Source organism: Alexandromys fortis, unplaced genomic scaffold (assembly GCF_014885135.2).
Source record: "Alexandromys fortis isolate MF-2015 unplaced genomic scaffold, M_Fortis_MF-2015_v1.1 scaffold_22, whole genome shotgun sequence".
NCBI classification, from domain to species: Eukaryota; Metazoa; Chordata; class Mammalia; order Rodentia; family Cricetidae; genus Alexandromys; species Alexandromys fortis.
In genome coordinates this window covers 8,587,857-8,603,348 of record NW_026067900.1, presented here as the reverse complement: position 1 = coordinate 8,603,348, position 15,492 = coordinate 8,587,857, and the positions used below count along the sequence as shown (strand labels likewise).

Genomic DNA, 15,492 nt, shown 5'->3' with positions numbered 1-15,492 from the left:
CCCCCCCCCCCCCCCCCCCCCGCACTCAGGAGGCGAAGGCGGGCGGATCTCTGTGAGTTCAAGGCTAGCCTGATCTACAAGAGCTAATTCCAGGACAGGCTCTAAAGCTACAGAGAAACCCTGTTGCAAAAAACCAAGAATAATAACAGTATTAGAAGGAGTAGTAATAATAGTAGTAGTGATAGTAGTAGTAGTAGTCTGGGTTAATTTAAGATAGAAATACACCTGAGATGTTGGTCAAATAGTTGTAATTAATACAGTTTTTGTATGATTATTTGGGCCTGAGTGGCCAGCAAACAAAAGCACTGTCTCCCTCTGTTTACAGCAGCCAATGCTCTTAATTGCTGAGTCATCTCTCCAGCCCCCATTTTTAAAGATTTACTCTTTTTTTGGGGGGGGGTTCTCTGTGTATCTTTGGCTGTCCTGGAACCCACTCTATAGAGCAGGTTGGCCTTGAACTCGGAGATCTGTCTGCTTCTGCCTTCCAAGTGCTAAGATTAAAGGTATATGTACATATATGGTACAAAGTCTGGTTTTCTTAACTGCAAAAGTTAAAGAGCTTCACATTCTCCAAAAGCCTTTCTCACTCAGGCTTCTAGCAGCTGAATCTGTGCCCCTATGTACGTAACCTGAGGCTTTCCCTCTGATCTGAGCCATTCAGAGTACCTGGTAGACACCTGAACTCTTCAACCCTAGTTACCAGAAAGGCACAGGTCAAGGTTAGATGATGACAAGCTGGAGCACAGTAGACCAGTGTTCACTCTGCATAGTCACTGCTAAGATGAGAAAACACTTTCTCAATAGTCTGGCTAGATCCTTCCCAGCTTTTAAGTAGACATGTCCAGAGAAATAGAAAGGAGTCATGAATAAAGGGACAATGAACCCAGAAGGGCCCAGAAGTCATCTCATCCAACCATCAGATGAAGAAGCTAAAGGGAGGGTGACTATTCACACAGACAGCCAGAGAACTGAGACCCAGAACCTCAGTTTCTGCTTCATGCTCTTCCTAGCCTAAACAAGCCCCCTCTGCTGTCCACCAGCTTTCCTTCCTTAATTCTTGGTTGTGGCTGGGGAAGGAAAGATGTATGACCATCTTCTCCCCAACACAGCCAGCAAAACTGATCCATGTTGCAGGGATCACCATGCTCAGGGCTCACAGGAAGCTGCAGGATAAGATATCTAATTACATAAGAGTCATTAAGCTACTGCAAACAGTTGTCTAGAATGGGAAAAGGAACCTCTGTCTTCCCACCTTACCATGTGTGTTTTTCCCTCACATGTTAGAACCTGTAGCTAAACACTAGTGCAGCTTACTGCTGGACAAGAGTATCATAAAACAGCAAGCACATGATGATTAGTGCTGTGCACGACACTGGTAGTTCACGACCTCTCAGAAAGGAGAAAACTAACTCTTCGTGTTCATAATCAAAGAACAAAGGCAAAGAGGAGGATAACCGAGGAAGAGGAAGCAGAGGTTAGTGCTAAGTAATTTTTCTAAGTGCAGGTCACAATGTAATTCTGAGATCTAAAACATGATCTCAAGACTGTCAGTATTACTTCTAGGCTTGCTTACAGCTAAATTTAAGAAACAAAATCCAATGATTTTTCTAAAAAGTTCTCTGTCGTCATCCCAAAGTACTTACTAGTTAGTGTCCACCAAATAGATTAAATAAGCCCAAAGTCCTTGGCTTAATTAAAAAACTGAATCTCTTCTACTCCTAAATTAGACCTCAATCCAAGATTCTGTCTTCTACCTTGTTTTAGTTAAGGTTTCTAGTGCTGTGAAGATACACCATGACCATAGCAACTCTTATAAAGGAAAGCATTTAGCTGGGGCTTGCTTACAGTTTCAGAGGTTTAGTCCATTATCTTCATGGTGGCAGGTAAGCAGACATGGGCCGGAGATGTGAAGAGTTCGAATACACCCAGATCAGCAGGCAGCAGGAAGAGAGACACCAGGCTTGGCTTGGGCACTGGAAACCTCAAAGCCGACCCCTAGTGACACACTTCCTCCAACTCTGTCACACCTACTCCAACAAGGCCACAAATCCTAATCCTTTCAAATAGTGCCACTCCCTATGAGCCTAAGGGGGGGAGGGGATCATTTTCATTCAAATTCAAAATTGCAGCTTACCTTAGAAAGCCCTTTGCATCATCTCAACCCACAATTGAACAAAAAGCCCACCTATGTCAATGTAAAATGTGTCTTTTAAGGCTCAACACAGCTGCTGTGTCTTTTTAGTTGTACACCTTTAAATCCATCTTCCTGGCTACCATCAATCACCCCATAGCACTCTGACGGAATCCCAGCTCTGAGGCTCCCTCGCTATCAGCTCGTTTCTGATGACTACAAGCTGCTACAAGTAAACAATTACGAGTCAGAGTTGCAGAAACTGTTCTGTATAACCATAACTTTTCTTAGCAAGACCTCAAAAAACCGAAGGGATTTTACAGATGAAGTAGCTATCTATGTTGACCAATGCCATAAAAATCCAAATTCATTCCACAGCAATTTTGAATTCCACAATTAGGGAAGGTGTGTGTGTGCTCTTTATTATGGCCCTGAGGGAACTTCTCAGAGACCCCAGCAGTGGGGTCCCCTTTACACGTGCTCCCACTCCTAGGTCTCAGCTGTATCAGATCACTAACTGTGCTGGCCTCGATGCTTCTGGCCCTTTTCCCACTCGATTCCCATTGCCTTGACTTAATCATCTCTATGTGTGGGGAACACCCAGGTGACATATAAGCACACATGCTTAGACACAGACTCTCTTGTGCCAGCCGGGGTGGTGAAGCCTGTAATGCCAACACTCTGGAGGCAGAAGCAGTAAGACAGCTTTGAGTTCAAGGTCTGCCTAGGCTACATAGTAAGAACAGACCAGCTTGGGCTACATGCTAAGACCCTGTTTTGTTTTGTTTTTTTAAAAAAGCAAACAAAAAGACTAAATAATTTCTTATGTTTGGTGCATATATAGTTCTTCTTTATCATATAATTTCATTCAACCCACAGATAACCTTATAGGAATAAATATCCCCATTTAGAAGAGAAAAAAAAAAACAACATCAGAGTATTTCATTTCACATTACAAAGCTAACAAATTATAAAATGACACACAGAAATTCCCATTAATTCAAAAAATTAAAAGGAAAGAAAGTCCCATTAATGACCAGTTCTTTACCCCTCTCCCCCAAAGGTTTTAAGTGACATTGGCTATTATTCACAGTACCATGATACAAGTCTGAATTCTGGGCTTGGAGAAGAGCCTGGTCCAAGTCCTGTGGAATTCTAGGCAATGCTCTCAATTACCAAACTTCAATTCTGGCTAGCAACTTATCGTTCTGTATTTTCCGCCACATTCCTAGTGCCCACCGCTGCCCCAATCTCTCTGCCCTAGTATTACTCTAAACTGGTCATCACCACCCAGAAACAGCTGGATTAACCTACTTCCCCTTCCTTGTGGCGTCTGCATAGTTCAATGTGAGTTTTGACTTCAAGTTTGCATAGTGCACACAGTATTGATGGGGACATAAAGTCTGTTGACCTTTTGTGCCTGTTAAAAGTAGTTTTTATAACAAAGTTCTGAAATACTCAGTTCTTCAGAATAGCTGAGGAAAAACAAAAACCAGAGCTAACTCTAAATCCCTTCCTGTATTATGCGTGGGCTAGGTCTTTCTGAAACCCATGAGCCAAGTGAGCTAACCCATACCCCTGCCTGTGTGAGGCATATGGTGCCTGCCACTGCCAAATTCTCAGTTCACTTTCCAAAAGGCTTTGGGTTGACAGTGTCAGAGCAAGAACTGTTACTCACACAATGTAACTGTCTAAGGGTCATTTTGGTCTGGCAAATATTGTTATTATAGTGCGTGAATATTATATAGTTATTTATTCTGTGTGTACCATGTGAGTGCCTGGAAGTGAAAGATGGCTGAATCACCATGTGGGTGCTGAGAACTGAAGCTAGGTCCTCTGCAGGAACAGCAACTTCTCTATCACTGTGTCATCTCTCTAGCCAGCCCCTGTAGTTACAATTTTAATCCAGAGTTAATCATGAGGTCTCAGGTCCTTAACTCTTGTTACATTACATCACACAGCTAAGAGGTTCCAACTGACCTGACGAAATGATGGCCATGGTTTATCAGTCCTGGAAAATCATCTAACCAAGCTGGGCCTGTGGTACAGCCCCATTACCCTAGCTACTTGGAAGGCCAAGGCAAGGAACAAGTCCCATCTGGGCTGTGAAGACAGTTCAAGGCTAGCCCAGGTGGCTAAATAAGATACTGTCTCAGACTCTGAAAATAAAAAAGTATATCTAAATATGCATTTATTAATCGAAATGACTCTATACTTGGTATAACAAGGGGGGAATGAGGAGTAATTCATTTTTCTATTTTTGGTTGTGAGCCTAGCCTCTAACGGCTGAGCCACCCCTCCAGGCCGTAATTCAATTTTAAATGTGTAAATTGCGATTAAGAGAGAAGCCCCAACTGTGAAGCACCTGATTGCCCTTGGAGCATTTCAGCTCCTACTCAAAAAGATTCTCCCTCAGGGTAAACCAAGAGTGTCATCACGCCATCCCACAGCTCACAGAGTCCTTTGTCGCATCATTTCACCTCAGCTCAGAAACAATACTGAGCCAAGCACATTTTCTAGATGAGGAAACAGGTTTGGGACTTGACCCAAATCACAAAAATTTATTCCCTTCCTCCTGAAACAATAGGAACCAGCTGAGTATGGGGAAGGTGATTAGAGTTTCCTCCAAATGTTTTTGTGGATCACTTGCTAATCAGATAACATACTGACACCTGACCAAACAGCCTTTGCCTACTTATTTTATAGTATTTTATTTCAGTTCAACTTGGCTTTACAACATACACGTATGCACACGCTTTTTTTCAATAAGAAAACGCTGGGCTGGTGATGTGGCCCAGCTAGTAGTAGAGGGGTTGCCTAGATAGCATGCAAGAAGCCCTGGGGCTGATCCCTAGCACTGCATAAAACTGCACAATGGCCACAACCTGCAATCCCAGTCTTGGAATGGGCAAATGTTTTAAAACGGGTTTGAAAAAAAAAATCAGGTATAAAGTTGTGAAAATAGCCTCCAAGTTACAGCTCAGAGAAATACCTAAAATGGAAAATTTTTCAGTTGGTGTCAATATCTACCTTTTCTTTCTCCCATTTCTTCCACACTGATGTGTACTCACCATTCATCCATTCATTAGTTCATTTGACAAGTGTATATCAACATATTGTAGGTGCACCGACAATATACCTGCTGTCTACTAAATCGATGAGTCAGGGAATATAACTATAGCCTCATGTATCAACAGACAGCAAACAAGAAAAAAAAGATAACTAATTACAAAATTTGGTAAATGCTACTAAAGGATCACAGAATGCTGACACAGAATAGCAAGAGACATCTAGTTTAACAGACATATCAATAGTAACAGTTAATGTGAGTTGAGAACATGAGGGTAATTAGGGGAAAAAAAAAATACCTCTCTGAAAGAAATGGCATTCCAGCCTAGAAGACAAAAACAAGGAGCACCATGGGATTCTGGAGAGAAGGGCTTTTTTCGATGAAATGAAAAGTGTGATAATCCAACTCTAAAAAGGTGGCCAGTGGCACTGGGTGTAAACAAAAGGAAGGTATGAACAAGGCCTGTTTTGTCTGATGAGTACTTTCGAGGTGAAAGGGAACTGTGTGGAAGCTCACCTCAGCCGTCTACCTGGAGTTCACCAATCAGATTCAGCCCTGGGTCTAATGTTTTGGTTAAGAACTGCAGTCTTTGCCCAGTCAGACCAACGGGAACCTCAGACATAATATGGAACTATTCTGATTTTGTTTGCTTTTGTTTCTTTGAATATAAAATCACACTCTGAAGTCAAGACTGGCCTGGAACTCATTCTGTAGTCCAGGCAGGCCTTGGAACTTGTGATAATTCTCCGCCTCACGCTCCTGAGTGCTGGGAGATGTGTGAATTGGCAGACTGGGTCTTTTCTGCATCTTCCCCCAGCTAAGTAAGGAGAGAATGACCCGCAAAAAAAGAAGGTACCCTTTCCAAGTATAGCAATTTCTCTTTAAATCATACTAACACCAGGAATAGGTAACGCTAAGTTTAGTGTTCTCACTTTAAAAAGTTCTCAGCTTCCAGAAGAAGCAAGGAAGACACTACCATGATCAGATGTAAAAATGAGAGGGACCAAAGAATAAAGCAAGCCAGGTGTGGTGCAAACCTGTGACCCTGACACTCCAGAAGCTAAGGCAGGAGGATTGTTCCAAGCTTGAGACTGGTCTGGGATACAGAGTAAGACTCTGTCTCAAGAAACAAACAAAAACAAGAAAAAGAATAAATATAAATGATATTTGATTAAACAACTAAAATTCTCTGTACTTGTTTACATAAGATGCTCAAAACACATGGATTCATCACTGTTTAAAGATAAATGAAATTTTAACATTTAAATCTTTCACTGTACGTATACATTAGCTTTCCAACTCTACCTTCAGATTTTTTCCTCATTGGACAGAGAAATGACAGTGCTCAGTCCACTAAATCACTTCCTTTTCACTGGATGACAAGCAAAAACATAGGGTTCCTCCCTGTCCACCCCTTTACCATCCCAGACTCAAAAGTCGCATCAAAGCTAGCAATTATCAGTCAGCGCCTGGTGTGTCAAGGCTCATCAGCCTAAGTGTGTGACGGCCTGACAGAGAGGCCGCTCTTAACTCAGATCACCTCCACTATGCAGGAGCTCAATCAGCCCCTTTGTTTCTTCCTCCCGGCTTTCTCTAAATGCCTGGCTTCTTCCTTAGAAAATGTCCAACCGCAACAACAGCAGAGCACATTTGCATGCTTTCTAAGTGGCAGCTGCTGTTCTGAGCACATTATGTATGTTAACTTACTTCATTTGCAGGGTAACGCTGAGCCAAGGTACTATTTATTAAAAAGCCCATTGTGAAGGCACTGGAGCTGTGAGGACTGGCAGCGTCCGGAGTCACGAAGCTCAGGGATAGTTGTTGCTGTTTCCCCAGCTTCTACATTTATTTCTTTGTTTGTGGTGTGTGTGTGTGGGGGGGGGGTGGTGTCTGTTGTCTCCCTTCACCATGTGGGTCTTAGGAATGAAACTTGGACCGTCAGGCCTGACAGCCAGACTGCCTCAAGCCTACTTCCCCCACCAATTAAGATGTATCTTATAATACTTTAATGTAAATGACTGTCACTAGTGAAGCTGGGCGCACACACCTGAACTCACTGTGAACTCAGGCTCACCTTTTTAACTATCTGGATTCTTTCTATAAGAAACTAAAATTCTAGTCGGGCGGTGGTGGTGCACGCCTTTAATCCCAGCTTAAAGGAGGTGGGGGCGGGGCAGAGGTAGGTGGATCTCTGTGAGTTCAAGGCCAGCCTGGTCCACAAGAGCTAGTTCCGGGACAGGCACCAAAGCTACAGAGAAACCCTGTCTCGAAAAAAACAAAACAAAAATAATTAAAAAAAAAAAAAAAAAGAAACTACAATTCTCTGTGACTTAGTTTCTTAGTTTCACTTATGTATACAACAAAGGTGCTAATAGCTACAACCATGAGTAACTGTGCAGATTAAATGAGTTACATCTGGAAAGAACATGGAACATGGTCTAGCATGGAAGGCCCAAGTATCGGCTGTTAGTAACACCATTACTACCTTTCTCTGGGAATTAAGCCAAATACTGCCGCTACCATAGCCAGCATTTCTGTTCTCCTAGCATCTGTCATTTGTGTTGTTTGATTTGGCCAACAAAGAACCATTCACACCACAAAAGGAATGCACGTGATTCCCCTGCTACACTGTCTAGACCTAATTAATCACTTCTTCCTTCTGTTTCAGGTATCTATAGAACAGCATTTAAAGATAACAGGACTGCTGGGCAGTGGCAGCACGTGCCTTTAATCCCAACACTCAGGAAAGCAGATGCTTAAGAGAGCTCAAGGCCATCCTGGGCTACAAAGAGAGTTAGGACTAGGACAGCCAGGACTGTTTCACAGAGAAATCCTGTCTCAAAACACAAAACAAAACAAAACAAAAACAAAAAAAGAAGATAGCAGGACTGCTTGTGTCTACATAAGCAGGTCCAAAGCTATGACAATCCAAAGGCTAATGACAAAATTTGTAAAATAACAAAAGGGAGAGACAGAGCACATTCCTCCCATTTTAACTTAAAAAATATCAAATTGTTTGACATTTTGTTTGTAGATTAGATTTTCCATTTATTTAAGCATCAGACATGATCTGCAAAATGTTTGACTTGAAACACAGTACATTTAAGTAACTGATTTATTGGTAATTAAAATTTGTCTTACTCTTTAATAAGTTTCTGTGAGCCAAAATACCACTTAAAATAAAATCAAAACACTTTATGTTTATAACATGTGGAAATATGCTTTAATAACTTCTACGCAAAGATCACATTTGAAAGACTCCCCATGAGACACACTCATATTTGTATAACTGGGGCCAGGTCCCTGAGTCCAAGGCAGAGCAATTCACCGTCTGAAGCTAACCAGTGCTCAGCAGGTAACATTTAAAATCCTATAATCCAGGAAAATTTATTCTAATCAGAGCACTCTAACAGAGACAAATACTAAGATAGTTATAACAGCAGGTGATGGTATAAAGAAATAAACTACACAGTTATGTCATGTGTCTCTTTGTAGGCTGAATGTTTTCCCAGCTATATATTAAAAGGCTACTGGCTGCTGGTGGGGGTGCACACCTTTAATCTCAGTACGCAGGAGGCAGACGCAGGCAGATCTCTGTGAGTTTGAGGCCAGCCTGGCCTACAGAGCGAGTTTAGGTAAAGTCAGGGCCTAAACTGAAACCCTGTCTTGAAAAAAAAAAAAAAAAAACAACAAGTTGTGCAGTGGTGGCGCATGCCCTTAATCCCAGCACTTGGGAGGCAAAGGCAGGTGGATCTCTGTGAGTTCGAGGCTGGTCTGGTCTACAGAGTAAGTTCCAGGTTAGCCTCCAAAGCTACAAAGAGAAACCCTGTCTCGAAAAAACAAACAAAAATGACAACAAAACAAAACAAAAACCAATCCCCCACCCTCCCCAAAAAAGAAAAAAAGCCCGTGCCTTCACTTGCCCAGGCTGGGTGCTGGGATATAAAAGGAAAGCCAGCACCAGGCCACTGCACACTTCCTTTCTTACCTCTGTTAGTAAGGTCTGCAACTGCCCAATGCATCAGCACCATGGTAAAAGTCATGTGCCTAGCTCCTGCCACGTGTCAAACCCTCTCAAAGTTTGGTTGTGAGAAGACAGACGCAAACGTGTTAAGGAGCACACAGTATTAAGAAAGGACTCCAGAATGCACACTGACAAGTACCACCAAGGACTTATGCTGCCATTGTCGGCCAAGCAATGTTATATAATGTTACATAATGTCTGGACCTTTAAAAATTGTTTTTGCCTACTAATAAACTGCTATAGACTATGTGGACTGTAGTCATTTGCTACACAGTAACATGTTAACTGAGTATATTCTATTACTTAACAGGCAGAGTCGCCTAGTATGCCCACAATATAAGGGAACTGATACACATGCACACACTCAACACCAGCAGATAATGTGCAATTTCTGGTTGCCTGAACACTTCTGTTTCACTAGAGATGCATAAATTACAAAAATCTAGAAGACTCTGGTCTTTTGCTACTAAATTCATTTGCGCCACTCTCTCCAATACAGTAAATGAAGGAACAGTGCATTCAAAAACTATTGCTGTGAAAAGCAAACTGAATGCTTTGGAACAAGTCAGTCAGTCCATCCATCTGCCATCTACCTACCTATCTATCCCTTCATCATCCATTCCCTCATTCATGCATCCATGTTTCCACAGAGCAAATCAGTACATGCACACTGGGAATTGAACCTTGAGCTTTAAGTGTACTAACTGTACCCTAACTGAGCTATATCTCAAACCCCCAAATTACACTTTTGATGAACTTCCCTCTCCCTAAAACACACTTGTGAATTATATAATACAAAATAACTAAAAAATTGCTTGTAAAATTAGAAATTATTAAAAATGTGAGATTCCAGCCTTAGACTGCTCTGATAGTCTTCTTCCACCATACACCTGTGTTCGGATTGGTTTGCACAAGAAATAGTATGCCTAACTCTAAAAACGGACTACTTTCACCCTCCAAGGGCTCAAAGAGATAGGGTATGACTCAAGGGTACTGAGCATACAGGCCCTGGGTTTAATTCCTAGTGCCAAAAAGAAGAAATGAAGGGCTGAGGACCTGGCTCAGTGGTTAAGAGAAGACTGCTCTTGCAGAGGACCCAGGTTCAGTTCCCAGCCCTCTCACAGTGGCTCAAAACTGTGTGTAACTCTAGTTCCAGGGAATCTGATGTCCTCTTATGGCCTCTGAAGATAGCAGGAGCAACACACACACACACAGAGACATATGTGTAAGCAAAACACCCATACATGTAAATGATTTTTAAAAGAAAAACAGTAAAGGAAGAACAAAAACGAAGGACATGAAACAGAAAGCATTTTGATTTTTCTGTGATTCCCACTGCTTTTTATCAGCCAACCAAATATCACACCCAATCATAAAGCACGTTCCAGGGCAATGTGGTCTACACAGTGAAATCTTGTCTCAAAAATGAGGGTGGACACAGCTGTACCCTCTTAAGCAAACAGTTTCGAGTTGCTACATTAAAACACACGCTTTACGAGTTCTTAGACGAGTACCTGAGGGTCTCTTATTTACCCTCATTTTACAGAGAACCTGGTATCAAGTAGGATCACGTAGTTCTCCAGGACACAGACTAAAAGCCGGAAACAAGAGGAATAAGAACATTAGCAACAGAGGCTGCTAAAACAGGGGGCCAAAAACCAGATATAACAAATGGAAGAAAACAGTGGAGTGCTTGAAGTTAGAGACACCAAGAAAATGTCTCACCTAGCTTCTCTAGATCCTGACATGGCGCCCAATTTTCAGCGTCCCCCATCGCTGCCGCATTTGCAATCAACTAAGGCTGCTATATTGACTGTATGCACTCTTTTTCCTTTAAGAAGCATCTGTGTTGTGTGTGTGTCTTGTAGAGAAAGGGAGGGAGGGGGAGAGAGAAAGAGAGAGGAAGGGGACAGAAGAGGGCATCAGATCCCCTGGAATTGGAGTGACTGGTGACTGTGAGCCACCATGTGGGTGCTAGGACCTGAACTCAGTTCCTTTGGAAGAGCAGCAGGTGCTCTTAACTGCTGAGCAATCTCTCCAGCCCCTCTTTCTTTGTTTGTACTAAAATAAAGGCCAGTACTTAGGTGGTGGAGGCAGGAGAATCAGGTTTGATGCCAGCCTCAATGACAAAGTAAGTTGAAGGTTAGCCCGGGCTAAATGAGACCATACAAGAGCATGTTGCTTGAAAATTGAAAAAAAAAAAATCTGTGAAAAACTTACTTCAGGTCTCTGTAGTAGTTTGCTAAGTAAGAATTTGTAGTTATTCTGAATATTGTTTAAAAAAAATCTCTGGGCGGTATTGGAGCAGATCTTTAATCCCAGCACTTGAAAGGCAGAGGAAGACAGATCTCTGTGAGTTCGAGGCCCGCCTGGCCTACAAAGTGCGTTCCAGGACAGCCAGTGAAACCCTGACTCAAAAAACAAAAACAAGAAACAAAATAAACCTATGAACTAAACAGTTCATGGGTTTAGTTGTTTGTTTGTTGGTCGGTTAGTTTTATTTTTATTTTTTCCAGACAAGATTTCTCTGTGTAGCCTTGACTATCCTGAAACTTCATCTGTAGCCCAGGCTGCCCCTGCCTCAGGAGGGCTGGGATTAAAAGTGTGTGCCACCATCACCCAACAACAGTTCATGTTTTATGGAATAAAATGCACCATTGGATTTAGGATTATTTCATTTCTGACCTGAGAATGATTAAAAAGATCAACAGCTTTCACGGGAAAGAAACTCTCATTTCTCTGGGAATCTTGATAAATGGATTTATTTTCCTTATTAACTTGTATCAGTCCATAATTAAACCTTTATTGTTTGGTTACAGTTTTCTCTAAGGTAAAACATGCTTTATAAAGTTTCTGTTGTAAATGCTATTTTTCAACTGCTGTGGCTTTAAAGCAACTTTTTAATAAGAATCCAAGACAAACAGTGACTTTGATTTTATTTGCTTGTTTATTCTGAGATGCAGCTCCTGACCTTGGTGCCAGTTTTTCCACAGTCACTGATGTAATCTAAAAATCTAAACTTAGCATGGTACACAGGCAACCCTCTCAGCAGCAATGCATTTGATGATATGCCTACAGACATAACTATACACTTATTTCAATTAACAGTAGAACACTCAAAAACTAACTGAAAGCATGAAATTAAATATAGCTGTCTCCCACTTCTTCCTAGTATATTTTAGTAGACATTATTACCAAAAGACATAGTTTAACTAGACAATTTGTATTTCTAATCATTTTGAAAAATGGATATAGGAAAATAACCATTTTAATGCAAAGAGTCTTGAAAATCCACTTCAGAGGATAAATCTCTTTTTCAATCCTGAGAGCTGAGATTTCAAAGAGTGCCATTGTCTAGCCCTTCCTTCCGAACACGATGATACCTACTGCAAGATTTCTTGGAAACAAACTCACAACTGATAATAAAGTCTTCAGTCCTTACCACTACTATTTTATCAAACTCGCCTCAGGGCTGTCCTTATCCCTAATCAGAAGGCAGACAAACAACTTCTGAAGTCTCTGAAAAGCAAAAGAAGGCTGGTGTGATGTTGAGGGACTATAATCTCAGTGCTCCGGAGACTGAGGCAGGTGGGCTCTAGCCACAGTCACATGGGACATATCACTTATACTTTTTCTTTTTAAGGTATTTTTTATTATGTTAAAATATTCATATATTGGGTCTGTGTGTGCAAATGTGTATGGGTTGAGGTCAGAGGACAACTTTCAGGAGTCGGTTCTCGCCTTTGTAGGTTCCAGGGTTTGAACTCAGATCATCAGGTTTGGTGGCACCTTTACCCACTGAGCCATCTTCTAGACTTGTGACGGGGAGGGGCAAGGTATAGACATTATTTTCTAAGTCTTGAAAATGTAGGGTTAGAGCTTGGCAATGATGCAGTTAATCCCAGCACTTGGGAGGCTGAGGCCAGAGGCTCTGAGTTCCTGAATTCAAGGCCAGCCTGATCTACAGAGCAAGTTCTAGGACAGACAGAATTACACAGAAACCCTGGGGGGGGGGGGGATGAGGGTGGAAAAAACAAGCAAACAATAAGCCTGGCAGTGGTGGCGCACCTTTAATTCCAGTGCTCAGTAGGATCAGACAGGTGGATCTCTGTGAGTTCAAGGCCAGCCTGGTCTACCAAATGAATTCCAGGATGGGCTCCAAAGCCACAGAGAAACCCGGTCTTGAAAAAAGCAAAACAAAAAAATAGATAATAATAATAATACAGGTTTAGAATTGAAAATTGGGCCCTAATTGTCCATATAGGGGACTGAAGCTGGGGTACTCTAAAAAAACAACTGGAATTCACTAAGAGCACTAAAATGAACCAAGGAGAGGTGCGGGGGGGGGGGGGGGGGGGGGGGGGGGGAGGCATGCCTGTAATGCCCACATCGTGGAGGCTAAGGCAGAAAGATGGTGAGTGAGTTCTGGGCCAGCCTGGGTTACACAGTGAGGTCTGTGACAGCCTAGAAAACTTGGCAAACAACAAACAAACCCACAAAAAACAAAACACAGCTGGGGAAAAAGTCATGATAATAGTTCAAACTGAAGTTTCAAAAGTCGAAAAACTTTTCAGAAGTTGGATTGACTTTGCCTAAAAAAATGAGTAACTGCAACTAAATAGGACACTAAACCTGTGGCCACTCATTAAACGCTATTTCTGTCACCTTCATTGTGCCACACACCAAACACTCTCCTAGAACTGGTCCTCCCATCCGACTTTAACCACCCACTCCATAAGCTCATCTCTTCCTCAGCAGCTGGTGTCTTCACAGAAACTGTCCTTGCACGGCTGAAACAGGAATAGTTGATCCTGTGGAAAATTAGGTTAACGCCTCTGAAAGGAGACAGAGAAACAAAACACAACTCAGGCCCTACTTAAATAAATCATTTACCTCGGTCTGGCTTCATTTTCGCATCCAATTTCCACCCAAAGTGCTGTAAAACACAGGTGTGGGTTCTTCCAACCGGCACACCGCTGACTCAACAGCTTCTGCTTCGTTTTCCGAACGCTAAGAGATGAAAATAAAAAAAGAAACACTCGAGTCTTGTTTTAACCTCTAGATCTTGCAAGAAAAACTACGAAGTTAGGCCTCTTCCTGGTGCAGACTGCAGTGACAGAACCCTGGGCAGGTCTGAAGGGGAAAAAAAAAAAAACCCTCAAGTCTGTGCACAGCCTCCCCGGGCGTCCTCGGGCCTAGCACCCCTGCTCCCCGCCCCTCGGCTCTCCAGGCCAAGGTGTCCTCCTCTGACACAGCGTCTCGGAAGCACAAGCAGGATCTATTTATGCCCTGGAGGGACAGGCACGGAGGAGGAAGAGTCGGGCCACGGGAGCTAAGGCAGCCCTCGGTCAAGTGTCCTCTGGGCACCGAGGCACCACCGCAGGGGCCGGGGCACAACAGCCCCCGCAGCCCCCCGGGCCTCACCTGCGGGGCTCCCCCTCAGGCTAGCCTCGCCGAGGCCTCGGTAGGCGGGTTCCCGCCGGAGTCGGAGCCGGTCAGCAGCAGAGCCCGGGCATGTCCTCAGCCGCGCCGACCCACGCGTGGCGCTGCCCACCCGAGAGCGGCTCCCATGGCCCGCCCGCTCGCCGCCCTCCGGGACCCCTCGCTCCTCCTCCCGGCACTGCTCTCCGCGGCCGCCCGGCCGCTCACATCACACTCCGTGCTCCGGGCCACGCCTCCCCGAGCGCAGCGACCCCGCGGCCGACGAGACGCCCAGACGCCGAGACGCCGAGACGCCGCGCCCCGCGCATCCACCGGCCTCGCTCGCTGCCTGCCCGCCTCGCTCGCTCTTCTACTCTTTCTCCCACTGTTTGCCCTGTCAAAACACTACCCGGGTCACGTGTCCCAACAACAGCCAACCCACTCTCGTCACTTCCTCCGCCGAGGCTGCGCGCGCCGGTTGTTATGGCAACGCCGCCGCGCGCCCTGGAGTTGGAGTTTGGGGACCAGTCTTCCCGGGCCAGGGTCTCAGAGGACGCGGGACCCACAGGGGCCACCTACGCTGCGCACCTAAGCAGCTACGGAACTGCGCCCAGAGTGCACTAGGGTCACCTGGGAGATGCCACCCCAGGGCTTACCCCAGACGGGAAGATAATTATAGTTCCTCCTCCACAGGGATGCTGGCCTGGCGCAGAAGAGTTGGAACCCAGCCCTAAATACATGCAATTCCCCCATGGAACCCCTTTTTGTTGTGACCAGGACAGGAAGATGGGGGCCATACATATCAGGTCCCCTGCATCCCTAAATTTTTCCGTATCTGCTAGGACT

General features: G+C 43.9%; 1 protein-coding gene across 2 annotated transcripts in view; it reads right to left on the bottom strand.

Moving 5' to 3' along the window:
- The window catches only part of Atosa (atos homolog A), a 69,314-nt gene extending 54,295 nt beyond the window's left edge, over positions 1 to 15,019 (bottom strand). Inside the window, exons 1-2 of one of the 2 annotated variants that reach the window (XM_050125091.1) lie at positions 14,875 to 15,019; positions 14,119 to 14,235 (exon numbers count right to left, since the gene is read on the bottom strand). In XM_050125091.1, coding sequence (XP_049981048.1) covers positions 14,119 to 14,134 — 16 coding nt within the window. In that variant the 5' untranslated portion in view covers positions 14,135 to 14,235; positions 14,875 to 15,019. Of the gene's footprint in view, positions 1 to 14,118; positions 14,236 to 14,649 lie in introns of both variants that reach the window. The other variant, XM_050125082.1, reaches the window with a different exon arrangement.
- Positions 15,020 to 15,492: the final 473 nt, after the last annotated feature.